Here is a 15,343-nt window from a genome sequence, read left to right as displayed (position 1 = left end):
ATACCCATCACTTATATTTAACCATCATTAACATTTTGTCATATTTGCTTAATCTGTTTTTTTCCTGAATTATTTTAAGTCAATTACAGACATCATGACATTTCACCCCTAAATGCTTCAGTATGCATCTCTTAAGAAACAGTGGGAACATTGACATGTATAACCACAACGCCATTACTATCACATCTAAGAAAATTAACAATAATTCCCTAATTATCCTAAAAAATGTGCTTTGCATCTTTTTTCCAAACCAAGACCCAATAAAGGACCATACACTGCATTAGATTTTTAAGTGTCTTAAATTTCTTCTAATGGAGAACAGTTTTACCCACCTTTTTCTTCCCCCTGACCAGAGTTATTGAAGAGGCCAAGCCAATTGGCTGTAGAAATCCTCTAGATTGGTCCAGTTATTTCTTCGTGGTGGTGTTTAAGTTGTTCCTCTGTCTCCTGTTAAAAACTTCTTAGATTCAGGTTCAGCATTTTTGACAAGAATATTTCATAGGTGGAGTTAATATTGTACCTAATTTCTGGTTGTTTTTCTGTTAATGATGCTAAGGTTGGATCATTGAATTCAGGTAGTGATAGTCAGATCCTTCCACTGTGAAGTTAGTTTTCCCTTTGCTAAGCAACAAATATCTGGGATGATACTTTCACATCATGTGAATATCCAGTTGTCTGTCAATTTTTCACATAATGTTTTATCCTTATTACTGATGGTTGCCTGAATTATTAGCGATTGCAAAATTGTGATTTTTCTAATGATATCTTTCTTTTTACATTTAAGTTGGCATTGTTCTATAAAAAAGAGCTTTCCTTCATCAACTAGAGCTCTTTGGCTACCCTGAAATATTTACTCTGAAATGATTTCATTTGGAAATCTATTTCATTGGAAATAGATTGGAAAGGTAGAATAAATCAAAAGAGCCCCAATAAGAAGTGAAATCCATATGTAATCTGGAACATTACAAGATAACCTGTGGTTAATCTTATCAAACCCAGAGAGACAGCACCTGCTCTTTTATGATAGATGACCATAAGTGAGCAAATGACTTTCTTGGGTTTTTTTTTTCTTTTTAAGATTGGCCCTGAGTTAACATCTGTTGCCAATCTTTTTTTTTTTTCCCCTCCTTCTCCCCAAAGCACCCCAGTACGTAGTTGTATATTCTAGCTGTAGGTCCTTCTAGTTCTGCTGTGTGGGACACTGCCTCAGCATGGCTTGATGAGCGGTGCTAGGTCCATGCTCAGGATCCGAACCGGTGGAAACCCGGGGTCGCCGAAGTGGAGCATGGGAACTTAACCACTCAGCCACCAGGCCTGCCCCAGCAAATGACTTTCTTGACCTAGTCAACTGTAATGTGTTTTCTCTCTCCAAGAGTAGTTCACTGAACTGCATTTACTCAAGGATTAGTCAGTTATCTTGATAATAAATTCTTTATTAAAGACTAGATTTTAAGTGGACATTATCTCGGTGAATATGTTGTCTATAAGTTTCTTTAAAAACTTTTTTGAAGAGAAGGCCAGCAATTTTTCTCATAGACTGACTTTCAATTTCTTGGTTTTTTAAGCACCTATGTAGTACCCATAGTACTGTTAAGCTGCTAATACCTGAGTTTGAATTAGCTGACTTGTTGTGTCTGTCAGTAGAGGGTTTTCCAAATCTGGATGCACAGCCTTCATGGCATGACCAACGACCTATTTAGAAGACTACCAAAGTCCAGGTTTTTTAGTTGGTTTCCTTCTTTCCAGTTAAAGATTCTTTTGGAAAACATATTTTAAATTTTAAATTCTCTTCTTGCAGTTGTTCCAACTTTGGAACAGCTGCTAAATAGCTATAGTTTTTCAGGCAGTTTCAGCAATCTTATTCCTGCTGGGAAGCAGATTTTAAGTCCTAAAAATGTTTTAGTTTTGTTTATTTACGTCTAAAGTTCTTTAAAATCTGTAAAATGCAGATGGCAATTGACTAAAGGCAGTGATACTTATAACGGATTTTCTGAATGCTGTTGTTTCTTAACCACCCAAATCACACTGTTCTTTTGTAGCAGTCACAGTACTAGAAAAGGTTATCATTGCCAGACTGTGAGGTTATCTGCTCATGGGGCCAGCCGCGTGGCCAAGTGGTTAAGTTTGCGCGCTCCGCTTTGCTGGCCCAGGGTTTTGCCGGTTTGGATCCTGGGTGTGGACATGGCACTGCTCATCAAGCCATGCTGAGGCGGCGTCCCACATGCCACAACTAGAGGGACCCACAACTAAAAATACACAGCTGTGTATTAGGGGGCTTTAGGAGAAAAAGGAAAAATAAAATCTCTAAAAAAAAAAAAAAGGTTATCTGCTCAAGTATAAAAGCTTTTTTCCATATTTATTTATAACCGAGGAATTTTTTCCCCCTAAGATTACTTAGATTGTTTTTGGAGAGGCTTTGGTGTTGAAGTTTAGTGACTATTTAAAAAAGAAAAGTTAAACCATTTTTTAAAGTTGATTTTTTTTCCATTTATGCAAGTAATATAACTATATTACAGCATATTTAGTTTTGTATTTCCCTAATGACTTATAGCATACTTGGAAAATAGCAAAAGAAAACTTACCAGCAATTTTACCAACCTAGCAGAGTCATTGTTTGCATTTTAGTGGATTTATTTACAGTCCTTTTTTCTTATCCATTTTTTAAAAAACAACATAATTGTAATTATATTTTATGTAGGGACTTTTTTAAAATTAGAAAATTTTTGTGAGGTTCTTATGTTTCCACACCATTCTTGCTTAACACAAATACCAAAAATTAATGTTCATTCATTCTCTTTTGGATTAAGTATCTGATCTTCAGTCCCAAAGCTAGTGGAGGAAATGGCCACATGGTGTGATCTTTGACATGTGCACTCTTAGGTAGGCAAAATAACTGAAAGTAGCAGAAAATGTGACTTCTCTAGATCTAAAAGTTAAAAAGTAATTTAGTCCTGTCCTAAATATATTTCTTTGCCTCTGCAAACGTGTGTTAACCACCTATTTCCCTTTCATAAAAGTAGTTTTAAATGTTTGCTTTGTTTCTGATTATTTTCAGCCATACCACTATTAATAACCCTTTAAAAGTTGTTTAAAATGGTCCTCATGAAAGACTTGAGGATTTTCAATAGTCCTCCACAATGCTTTTAGTTGGGTCAAGTTGTGCTTTGCAGGTTAGAGAAGGAGGAGGGCTTTAGAAACCTTGGCTCCTGTGAAGCTTTGTCAGGACAGAAGTAAGGGGAGTCTTGGAGAGCCCCTTGTTCTGTGGGGTCAACTAAAGCCTTATGTAAATTAATTCTCAGAAAATACTTGTTTTATTTTCTTGTGATCTCTTCCCCTCCTCCCCATAGTCTAGGCTTACAAAAGGTAGCATAAAACATAATAGATATAAGCATTATACCATAATAAAAGGAATTTTATTTAAAACTGGTGCTTTTTAAAAAATTTCTAGTATCTTTAAGAACTAATTATTATAGAATATCTTAATTAAAATAGTTTATTCTCTCTGTATTTCTTAATTATTAGGCTATTTCCTTATTACTTGACAAATAAATTACAGTTCACAGAACTATGGATTATACATTATTGATTGTATAATTATGCATTATAATGCTTTTTGTATCTTCTCAAGGTTTTCTTACTGTCCACTTGGAATATATGCTTCTGGAATAATATCCACCATGGTTTTGGATGACCTTCCAAACTTAGAAGACATCTATACTTCCTTATGTTCATCAACAGTGGAAGACTCAGAGATGGATTTTGATTCTGGACTAGAAGATGATGACACAAAAAGCGATAGTATTTTGGAGGATTCCACAATCTTTGTGGCCTTCAAAGGAAATATAGATGATAAAGACTTCAAATGGAAATTGGACACAATATTGGAGAATGTGCCCAATTTGTTACACATGGGTAATTTGCTTTAATTATTTTTTCCTTCTTTTGTTACTCTTTTTGAAGAGTTTGCCCTTCTATGGTTATCTTGAGTTTTACAAAGTAAAACTTTGCTATACTGGGTTAAAAGGCTGATTTTAATTGCAAAGTTGGAATTTTAGGATTTTTTAAAATAGAAATGCTGTTGTGTTTCTTTTAAGTACCTGGAGAAATTGAACATAAAGTATTGCTTGACACAGTAATCTTTAAATAATCTGCTCTAGTGGATAGGAGTAATTCTCAAGACCCAAATGTATTTATTGTTTTTAACTCTCTGGTCTTCGTTTTCCTTACCTGTAAAATAAAGAGGTTAGACTGGATCTTTAAGGCCCCTTACAGCTTACGAAACGCTTTTATTCCATGGTTCTACTTAAAGTGGACTTGAAATTTGTTCTCTTAAATTTTAATTTTTTTTTTTTTTTGAGGAAGATTAGCCCTGAGCTAACTGCTGCCTGTCCTCCTCTTTTTGCTGAGGAAGACTGGCCCTGAGCTAACATCCATGCCCACCTTCCTTTACTTTATATGTGGGACGCCTACCACAGCATGGTGTGCCAAGTGATGCCATGTCCACACCCGGGATCTGATCTGGTGAACCCCAGGCCGCCGAAGCGGAAGGTGGGAACTTAACCGCTGCACCACCAGGCTGGCCCCAGTTCTCTTAAATTTTAGGTCAGAGATTATTAACTGATAGCCTGCTGGATCCAGCTTGCAGCCATGTGTCTGGTCTGCTTTAGTTGTTTGGTTTTTTTAATGTTTGAATTTCATTGCCAATGCTTTAAAAATTTAGATATTTTACATAAAAACTCCAGATTTTGGATTTGTCTTTAAAAATGGAAAGATCTGATAACATCGAGCTCTTCGTCTGTCCCAGATAGTGCTGAGTAGCAGCTGCCACTGAAGGCAGACCCTCACCTCATTTCCCATCTGGCCTCTTCGCACATTTAGATTGCCTGTCTTGGACTTTTGGGCATTTGTGTTTTTGAACATTGTTTAGATATTCTCCATCTTTTCTAGTTAGCACAATTATCTAATCCCTTCAGACGTAGTACAAGGCCTAGATTTTATCCTTTTATCACAAAACCTGATTTGATCAGGTGCTAGTTAGCTTTTTTAGGTTTTGAGGGTTTTTTCTTCGAGATTTAATGTCAGGAGGAAAGCTGTCATTGTTTTCAAGGGCTTTTTTACTGCATTGTATAAGACTTCTTTATGGTTAGGGATTATTTAGCGTAGTATTAGATAATTTTATGTGTTAAAGTTGTGGTTATCATCATCATTGTTGTGGTAATCATAGTCATAATGTATCATATTGTAAGGGCCTAGCTGGGCTTGAAATTGTTCACTACTCTTAATTAGTCACATTTCTTCTTGTTTTTAAATTGCTGAATCAGTCTATTTATGGCTTTTAAATAAATTATTAAACCTAGACTTAATGGTGTTATCAGATTATATTCTTGGTCCAAAAAGTATTTTAAGTCAAATCTTATCAAATATGATGGAAGTTAAAAGAACTTTTGATAATATATAGCTGTGTTATAGACAAGGATTTTTTTCACAAGTAGGTAATATGCCATAAGCAAATTTCATATTTGTCTAGACCATATACAAGATTCCAGTACTCTTCAGATTGGGAAGAAGCCCTGTAGCATCTATACTCTGTGGAACCAGGATCCCAAGCTTCCTGCCTTTTGCTCTTTAGAGGCATAAGTGTCATGGAAAGGAAACTGACTTAAGAATCAGAGCTGGACTTTAATGCTATCTCTGATGTTGCTAGGTAGCCACAGGATTCTGGGCAAAGCACTTAGGCTTTCTGGGCTTCAGGTTCCTGACCTGTAAAATAAACTTGGTCCTTTCTAAATTTCTTTGATTATATTATCTCACTACTGTTAGTAAGTGGTCTCTTTCTTCCACGTTAGAGCAAGTGAACTCCATGTCTGGATAGGTTAATCTTCAATGTATAATGTTTTTGGACTGGAAGGGGCTTTCGGCAATAAGTAGGCACTTTGCCCTCTCCATAGATATTTCTTATTTTGAGAACAGATATGCTTATATGACCATTTCCTTGATATTGGAATGTATAACTGAATAAAGGATACAAAAGATTTAATCTAGTTGAGTTTGTAACAAAAGGGAAAATTATTTTGTCTGGGGTTGTTGAAAAAAAGTTTTTTTTATCAGCTAACTGGACCTGAGATTTGCTTTCTATCTGAAAAATATGATTACAAACAACACTAACTCTTCAATTAACTTTTGTATCTTCTTTTAAAAACATCCTGAAGTTTGCACTGACTTTTCAGACTTGTTGAAACGTAATGTTTTCATATCCTAACTGAAGCTTACTTGTCAAATTTGTGTTCTTTTTCCCCTCAGTTTGGTGTGCTTCAGTGGAAATTCTACTCTTGCTTAAAGTAGGAAAGGATTTAAAAATCACAGACATGAATCCAGGCTTAAGCTCTCCTTCAATTGAAGCATTTATAGGACATGGGAAATGTTTGCTTCCTGACTTATATCTTCCGCAGAGATGCGTAGTGAATATTTAAATATGAGTATTAAAATTTCAAATATTTCATTTGAAGAGATAAAACTGCTTAACATTTTATAAGTAAATTTATTTTCCTTTTTAGTGCTCTTTCTTTAAGTAAGTTTGGTGGATTGTAGCTGCAGATTCCCTAATATCCTACAATTGACATATCTGACAATTGAATTTTTATAGAATTTCACTTAAAATGTGAGACTTAAGTGTTTTCAGCTTCTCAGTTCACATACATTGAACTGAGTCCAGAAGTATACATTATTCTATTAATTTAAACTTATCTCTCTCTCTTACATTCCTTACTCCATCTTACTGCTTTCCATTTATCCAGTGTCTACAGTGTATCAGGTCCTCTGCTAGGTTTTTGGCATATATTATCTCGTTTAGCACTCACAGTCTCATGAAGTAGTTTTTTCATGGTTTTAGAGAAGAGAAAGGTTAAGTTTCAGAAAGGTTAAACAGCTTATTCATGGTCACCAAGATGCTAAGTGGTAAAGTTGGGATTAGATTTGAGGTCTATGTAATGCCAAAGCGAGTTCTCTCAGCTACTCCAAGCTGGTGCTCTGCCTTATTCTTTTAATTTTTGTTGTTGTTATTCATTCTGTGTCTTCTGGTAACTAAGAGATTACTAATATTATTCTCTTTCTTTCATGACCAAGAATCCAGCAAGCTAAAGGTACAGAAGGTGGAACCCTGGAACAGCGTGCGTGTAACATTCAACATCCCCCGGGAAGCAGCGGAGCGGCTACGGATCCTAGCTCAGAGCAACAACCAGCAGCTTCGGGATCTGGGGATTCTCTCCGTTCAGATTGAAGGTGCCCATCTGAACCCAAATAATAAGAATAGTAGAATGTAGGATGCTTTTCTGTCTTGCTTTGTCTGTTCTTCTCCTCTTATGTTTCAGAATGCCTAGTAACTCATAGCCTCTGCTTCACATTGCAGCACCTTAGGGTGAAGAGGGATTGAGGCTCTGATGGGGTCCTGATGCTTCAGCATTTGTAGCCTTGGACTGCATTCCCTTGGCTGATTTTGGCTATCAGTCTGTCACACTTTGATTTTACTGGCACTCTGACCAGGAACTGATTTGTCTTTTAAAAAGTATCTAATTTCAATTGCTTCCTTCCACCAAATAAGCTGTAGTATTTATTTCTTTATTCATCTAGCAGATTAGGAGGGCCTGAACAATCCTTTTGTAGTAGTATTCATTTTTCAAGTATTTTGCCAGAGTAATCTTTTCAAAATGAAAATATGCTACACACACACACACACACACACCCCCTAAAACCCCTGTTTATGACTTGCTATTGTTCACAGAATAAAGACCAAACTCCTTATCATGACCTCCGGCCTCACATGATCTGACCTCTCCCTTTCTCATCCAGCCTTATCTTGTACAACTCTCCTCCTTTCTGTCAATGTTCCAGCCTCTACAGCTTTCTTTTGGTTCTTTGAATATGCATTTCTTCCTCTTGGCACAGGTCCTTTGCATGGGTGTGGTTGGAATATTGTCCCCTGCCATTCCCCCTTCCATCAGTTAACACCTACTCAGTCTTCAGTAGTCAGCTTAAATCTTCTTGAGGGTGTATTTTCTGAACTCCTTGACTAAGTCAGAGTCCTTTGTTTTGTGCTCTCACAAAAGTCTGGTTTTTTTCCCCTCAGATATTTATCTAACACGTTGATTAGAGCAATTATTTGATTATTGTTTTGTTCCATAGACTGCAAGAAAGCTCTCGTAGGGCAGGGACCATGTCTTGTTTTGCACATTCTTGTATCTCTGCTTGCCTATACATGTTCTTTAGTAAACATATGTTAAATGAGAGTAAGGGAAGCACATATATAATAGCACCACTTTGCTTCAGCACTCAGAATACAATGATAAATACAATATGATCCTTGCCATTATGAACTCAAAAGAAACTCATGAGCATGGTGAGGGCGACAAACCTGTGAGAGATGTAAGTACCACGTGTGGGGGAGCACAAAGGAGGTTCTGTCTCTGGGTGCCCAGTGAACTAAAACCCTCTCTTTCCTTCCTGTGTTGATGCATACAAGGTGGCAACCAGCGATTCCAGCCTTCCCTTCCACTGATGGGCCTAGGCCTCCTGACTCTCTGCTTACTTACAACCTGAATGTTCCATAAAACCTCAGGAGCCAAGATTTGGTATATAGGGGTGAGACACATTTTGTGCAGTTAGGATTTTAGGTTGCTCTCCTCCAGAAGGAGCAATACCAACAGACAAATAAAGATTATTTAGAGAGGGTTATATGTAGATTGAGAAATGGGGTCAATTCCATCATTTGACAAATGAGGGAATAATGGCTTACAATAACCAATTTATTTTGAAAAATGTTGGATTTTCTCAAGGGACTCAGAAAAGTAAAATTAATTCACAGCAATCTATATGATATAAGTTGAACTTTTGGGAAGAGTGGAAGTCACCTATTGTATATAATAACACTTTATAGGTTAATTATACTTTATAAGCACATAAGAACAGGTGTTCTCTTATGAGAAACACATAAGGGGTTTCTTAAAAACCCCAAACGTTTTATAGTCTCTGTTACTTATTTACCTGAGTTAAAAGGGCTTTGGAACCGTAAGAGGTGATGTTTTCCACTGGAGAAAGGAAACACCAATTTCTTCTCTTGATGAGACCTACTTCCTACAAGTTCTTAAAAGGGTAAGATGCTGGCTCCCCTTTATTGTTATAGCCATAAATTAAAACATAAGTACCAGCAAGGCAGCAAAATGGATTACACGTATTTCAAGAAATTATGAAATTCACATGTGGCAGTAATTACTACATTAGAGAAAAGAGCTCTTTAACTTTTAAGATACACTTAGATGTCCCAGGTGATCTGCTTTTCTCTCTCCACACTCCCTGGGAATTCAGGCAGAAGTACAAGTGGTGGCAGCAGCTGTTGCTTTTGTGAAACGGGTGACAGGCTCATGCCTTCATATATTATAAGAGGAGATGTTGCCACTGTCATGGCGTCTGCTGCAGGGGTGCAGGGACAGGCTGTTCCCCCAGCAGTCTATTCTCCATTGAAGAATACTCTCTGTACCCTTCCTTTTTTGAGTTTTAGTCAGGGAGTTGGGGAGACAGATTTTTTGAGGACATTTTGTGACCTCTCTGTAAATTCATGGTGATTTAAAGCAGGAATCTGCAAACGTTTCCTGTAAAGGACCAGAGAATAAATTTTTTTGGCTTTGTGGGCCATAAGATCTCTGTCACAACTCAACTCTACCATTGTAGCAGAAAAATAGCCACAGGCAACATGTAAATGAATGAACATGCCTGTGTTCCAATAATACTTTATTTAAATAAACAGGCAGCAAGCTAGATTTGGCCCACAGGCCATAGTTTGCCAACCCCTAATAGGCAAGTTTTGGAGTCAGTAGTGTTCTCTACGTGGGTTTCTTTAACACCAGTTAGCTTATATGCAGTTGGCAAATAGGGGAATAATAGCAGTATGATGTGGAAATAGTGTTTATTCATATGTGATTTTTCCTAGGCAAGGGGAGCTGAAATAGTGGGAACAGAAGGATAATTACCACAAGAAAAAAAAAAAAAGCCTTTAGATCAGCTGCTGCATAGGTGGGAGTCCTTTCAGCTTTATTTTAAGAAAGTTAAGAATGAGGACTTATAGTACTCTGGCACCTTCCCCAGAAGTGCACCCTTAGACTTGCATGGGTCTTGGCTTATGACAAGTTTCACTTCCTCCTGTGCCTGCCTTCATGGCAGCCCCACTGCCTCAGAGCTCCAATCTCAGCACCTTTAACCAGGCATTTCCACTCTAGTGTTTTTGGTGTGTTGCCTCCACAATTAGTGTTTTTGTTAAGAGTTCTGGTTACAAAGCTGCATAGGTTTTGAGTTTGCCTCAAAACTGTTTTTCCTATGAAACCTCTTATTTTCAGTGTAAGGTTTTACAGAATGTTAGGTTTTCCAGGAATGCATTTATAATATAGAAAAATGCCTATAATTCTTTGTAAGGTTATAAGATGACTATTCATCATATATTCAATAAACAGCTAATGAGTACCTACCAAGTACCGGGCACTGTTCTATGTATAAAGGATATAATCAAGATAGCCATGTAACTTATCATCTAAATTAGGAGTAAAAGGGTGCTATTAATAACTATCCTGGGACAACAGATATAGAGGAACTGGAGCAGACTTACGGTTACCCGTTTATAGTGATGGGGGAGGTAGACAAGAAAACAAATGAATGAATAAGTAATTACATGGGATGTGCTCTGAAAAAATAACAAGATTTACCGTTAAGGGTGACCTAACCTTGGATAAGAGGGTTGGAGGAGGCCTTTTGGGCATGTGACACTTAAGAGTACATGAAAAGTGACCTGCCAGTAGTCCTGGCAGGGACAGAGAAGGTGGGCTGGCTCACTACCTGCCAGTCTCCTAGAGGACTTAGCCTGCGCGCCTGTGAGCAGTCCCGGTGGGGACAGAGGGAAGATTGGATTGCTCCTTGCCCGGCTCCCAGCAGATTCAGCGTGCATGCCTCCTCCACCTCCCCCAGCAGTGGCCAGGTCCTTCCAACGGTGGGGATAGTATACAAAACTTGGCTTTTCCCAGCTTGGGTGGGGCACACATCGGCTAGCGTTAGAGACCAAAGGCTGCATATTAAGCAGCAACAAAAACCTCTTCCTGCTTAGCCCCTGCTCCCCCCAAGCAGTGGCAGGTGGAACTTGCAACCAGAGGCTCCAGAAACTACAGCAGAATCAGTGCCCCAGCCCCCAGTGGCAGCATCCCCAACACAAAGCTCCACCAACAGCAGGGGCTGTGCACAATTCTTCAGGTCCCCAGGCCCCTGGCAGTGACAGAGACACCTGTAAACCCAATACCCCTGGCACTGGTACAACTAGCACCCCTAGACAATCCAGGAACAGCACAGGTGGTGCATGGGGCAGCAGCATCCAAGCCTATGGAGAGCCACTGGAAGAACACAAGACCGAGGTGACCCTGGAAGCAGTAGAAGTGCTCACAGCTTGGTTACCCCAGTGGCGACACTTGAGACTAAAATGAAGGTACCAGCAGCCTCACAGGCACAAGTGGCACAAGGAAGGCACTGACAATGCCCCTGGCAGAGGCAGTGGAGAGAGGAAAGTGTAGGCTCTCAGAAACAATCAGAAGCAGCGCAGAACCAAAGTGATCAAAGCTGTATCCAAATAAAAAAGGTGGTTACTATCGCAAATGCATCAGCAGATGGTCAGTTCATTAAACACCATGAAGAACTACAGCAACACGGTAGAACAGGAGGAGGACAGCTCTCCAGAAACCAAACTTGAAGTCACAGAAGACTACAATCTGACTGACAGAGAATTCAAAATAGCTGTCATAAAGAAACTCAGTGAGTTACCAGGAAACACAGAAAGACAGTTCAATGAGCTCAGGAACAGAATTAATGAACAGAAGGATTACTTTGCCAGAGAGACTGAAAATCTAGAAAAAAGCCAAACAAACTATAGAGATGAAGAACAAAATAAATAAGATGAAAAATAATATAGAAAGCATAAAAAATAGAGCAGACATATGGAGGAGAGAATTAGCTTGAGGATAGAAACCTAGAAATGAGTCAGGTGAAGGAGGAGAGGGAACTGAGATTTTTAAAAGATGGAGAAATTCTTTGAGAAATACCCAACTCAGTTAGGAAAAGTAATGTAAGGATCATAGGTATCCCAGAAGGAAAAGAGAGGGAGAAAGGAGCAGAGAGCTTGTTCAAAGAAATGATAGCCGAGAACTTCCCAAACCTGAACTGGACATGCAAATACATGAAGCTAATAGAACTCATTACCTCAATGCAAAAACACCTTCTCCAAGGTGTATAATGTTAAAACTGTCAAAAGTCAATGACAAAGAAAACATTAAGGGCAGCAAGACAGAAGAAAATAACCTACAAAGGAATCCCCATCAGGCTTCCAGTGGATTTCTCAGCAGAAACCTTTCAGGCTAGGAGAGAGTAGAATGATATATTCAAAATACTGAAAAATAAAAGCTGGCAGCCAAGAATACTCTATCCAGTGAAACTATGACAGAGAAATAAAAACTTTCTGAGACAAACAAAAGCTGAGGGAGTTCATTATCACTAGACCTGCCTTACAAGAAATGTTGAAAGGAGCCCTCCCATCTGAAACTAAAAACCAGAGGTTTACAAAACCTTGAGCAAGGAGATAGACATAGTCAGAAAATTGCAGCTATATATCAGAATAGGTTAGTAAAACTTAATTATAAAAGAGAGAAAGCATCAAAAATAACTATAACCAATATAGTTAGTTCACAACACAAAAAGAAGAATTTATGACAACAAAAATATAGAAGAGGAAGAAGAAATGGATGAAATGGCTATCAGAAAAAGGTCTGTCTCACCTATGAGATCTTATGCTCAAACCTCATAGTAACGACAAAACAAAAGATCAGAGCAGAGTCACAAAGCATAAATAAAGAGGAAATAGAGAAAAGCATCACAGAAAACTGCCAAACTGAAATGGCAGGCAGAAATACAAGGAAAAAGAAACAATGGAAATACAGAACAACTGGAAAACAATAGATAAAATGGCAGTATTAGGCCCTCACATATCAATAATCACTTAAATGTAAGTGGATTAAATTCACCAATCAAAAGAGACAGAGTGGCTGGCTGGATTAAAAAACAAGACCCAAAAATATGCTGCCTCCAGGAAACACAGCTCTAAAGACAATCTCAGGCTCAGAGTGAAGGGATGGAAGACAATACTCCAGGCAAGTGGCAAGCAAAAGAAAGCTGGTGTAGCTGTACTTATATCAGACAAAACAGACTTGAAGATAAAAAAGATGACAAGAGACAAAGATGGGCGTTATATAATGATAAAAGGGGGACATTCCAACAAGAAAACATAACACTTATGAATATATATGCACCTAACACAGAAGCACCAAAGTATATAAAGCAACTATTAAAAGACCTAAAGGGAGAAATTGACAGCAACACAATAATAGTAGGGGACCTTAACACCCCACTTACGTCAATAGATAGATCATCCAGACAGAAAGTCAACAAGGAAACAATGGACTTAAATGAAACTTAATAGATAAATGTAGAACATTCTATCCAAAAACAACAGAATATACATTCTTCTCAAGTGCACATTGGAAAATTCTCGAAGATGGATCACATGCTGGGAATCAAAGCAAGCCTCAATTTAAGAAGATTGAAATCATATCAAGCATCTTTTCCCGTCACAATGGTATGAAACTAGAAATCAACTACAAGAAAAAAGCTGGGAAAGTCACATATATGTGGAGACTAAACAACATGCCACTGAACAACCATTGGATCAACGAAGAAATCAAAGGAGAGATCAAAAAATGCCTGGAGACAAATGAAAATGATAACACAACATACCAGCTGTTATGGGATGCAGCAAAAGCAGTACTAAGAGGGAAATTTATAGCAGTACAGGCCTGTCTCAACAAACAAGAAAAGTCTTGAATAAATAATCTTAAACTACATCTAACAGAACTAGAAAAAAAAAAACAGAGAAAGCCAAAAGTCAACAGAAGGAGGGAAATAATAAAAAATCAGGATAGAAATAAATTAAATAGAGACTAAAAATCAATAGAAAGGATCCATGAAACTAAGAGCTGGTACTTTTGAGAAGATAAATAAAATTGACAAACCCTTAGGCAGACTCACTAAGAAAAAAAGAAAGAAGACTCAAAATCAGAAATGAAAGAGGAGAAATTACAACAGATATCACAGAAATGCAAAGGATTATAAGAGAATACTATGAAAAGCTATATGCCAACAAATTGGGTAACCTAGAAGAAATGCATAAATTCTTAGACTCATACAACCTCCCAAAACTGAATCAAGAAGAAATAGAGAATCTGAATAGACCAATCACAAGTAGAGATTGAAACAGTAATCATAAACCTCCAAAAAAACAAAAGTCCAGGACCAGAAGGCTTCTCTGGTGACTTCTACCAAATAATTCAAAGATGATTAAATACGTGTCCTTCTCAAACTATCCTGAGATATTGAAGAGCATGGGATGCTTCTGAATTCATTCTGTGGGGCCAGCATTACCCTGATACCAAAACCAGATAAGAACAACACAAAAAAGGAAACTTGAAGACTAATATCACTGATGAAGATAGATGCAAAAATCAACAACAAAATATTAGCGAATCAAATGCAACAATACATTAAAAGAATCATACACTACAATGAAGTGGGATTTATTACAGGGATGCAGGGATGGTTCAGCATCTGCAAATCAATCACTGTGATACACCACATTAACAAAATAAAGAATAAAAATCCCATGATAATCTCAATAGATGCAGGGAAAACATTTGGATGCAGAGAAAGCATTTGACAAGCTCCAACAACCATTTATGATAAAAATCCTCGATAAAATGGGTACAGAAGGAAAGTACCTCAAGATAATGAAGGCCTTATATGACAAACCCACAGCCATCTTACTAAATGGTAAAAAATGGAAAGCCATCCCTTTGAGAACAGGAACAAGACAAGGATGCCAACTCTCGCCACTCTTATTCAACATAGTGCTGAAAGTTTTAGCCAGAGCAATTAGGCAAGAACAAGAAATAAAAGGGATCCAAATTGGAAAGGCAGAAGGGAAACAGTCACTATTTACAGGTGACATGATTCCACGTATAGAAAACCCTAAAGAATTCACCAAAGAACTATTAGAAATAATCAACAAATACAGTAAAGTTGCAGGGTACAAAACCCACATACAAAAATCAGTTACATTTCTAAACGCTAACAACGAACTAGCAGAAAGAGAAGTCAAAATACAATCCCATTTACAATCGCAACAAAAGAATCAAATATCTAGAAATAAATTTAACCA

The 15,343-nt window shown here is 37.7% G+C and overlaps 1 protein-coding gene across 33 annotated transcripts in view; it reads left to right on the top strand.

Moving 5' to 3' along the window:
- Positions 1 to 15,343, top strand: part of NCOA6 (nuclear receptor coactivator 6) — a 102,952-nt gene that overhangs the window by 41,566 nt on the left and 46,043 nt on the right. For all 33 annotated transcript variants that reach the window (XM_070247360.1, XM_070247355.1, XM_070247358.1 and 30 more), the window contains 2 exons: positions 3,629 to 3,912; positions 7,123 to 7,278. In XM_070247360.1, the coding sequence (XP_070103461.1) occupies positions 3,678 to 3,912; positions 7,123 to 7,278 (391 nt within the window). In that variant the 5' untranslated portion in view covers positions 3,629 to 3,677. The remainder of the gene's footprint in view (positions 1 to 3,628; positions 3,913 to 7,122; positions 7,279 to 15,343) is intronic.

The sequence above is a fragment of the Equus caballus genome, chromosome 22 (assembly GCF_041296265.1).
Source record: "Equus caballus isolate H_3958 breed thoroughbred chromosome 22, TB-T2T, whole genome shotgun sequence".
NCBI lineage: Eukaryota > Metazoa > Chordata > Mammalia > Perissodactyla > Equidae > Equus > Equus caballus.
Note: the sequence above shows the minus strand (reverse complement) of the source record. Positions and strands in the feature narration are given on the sequence as shown.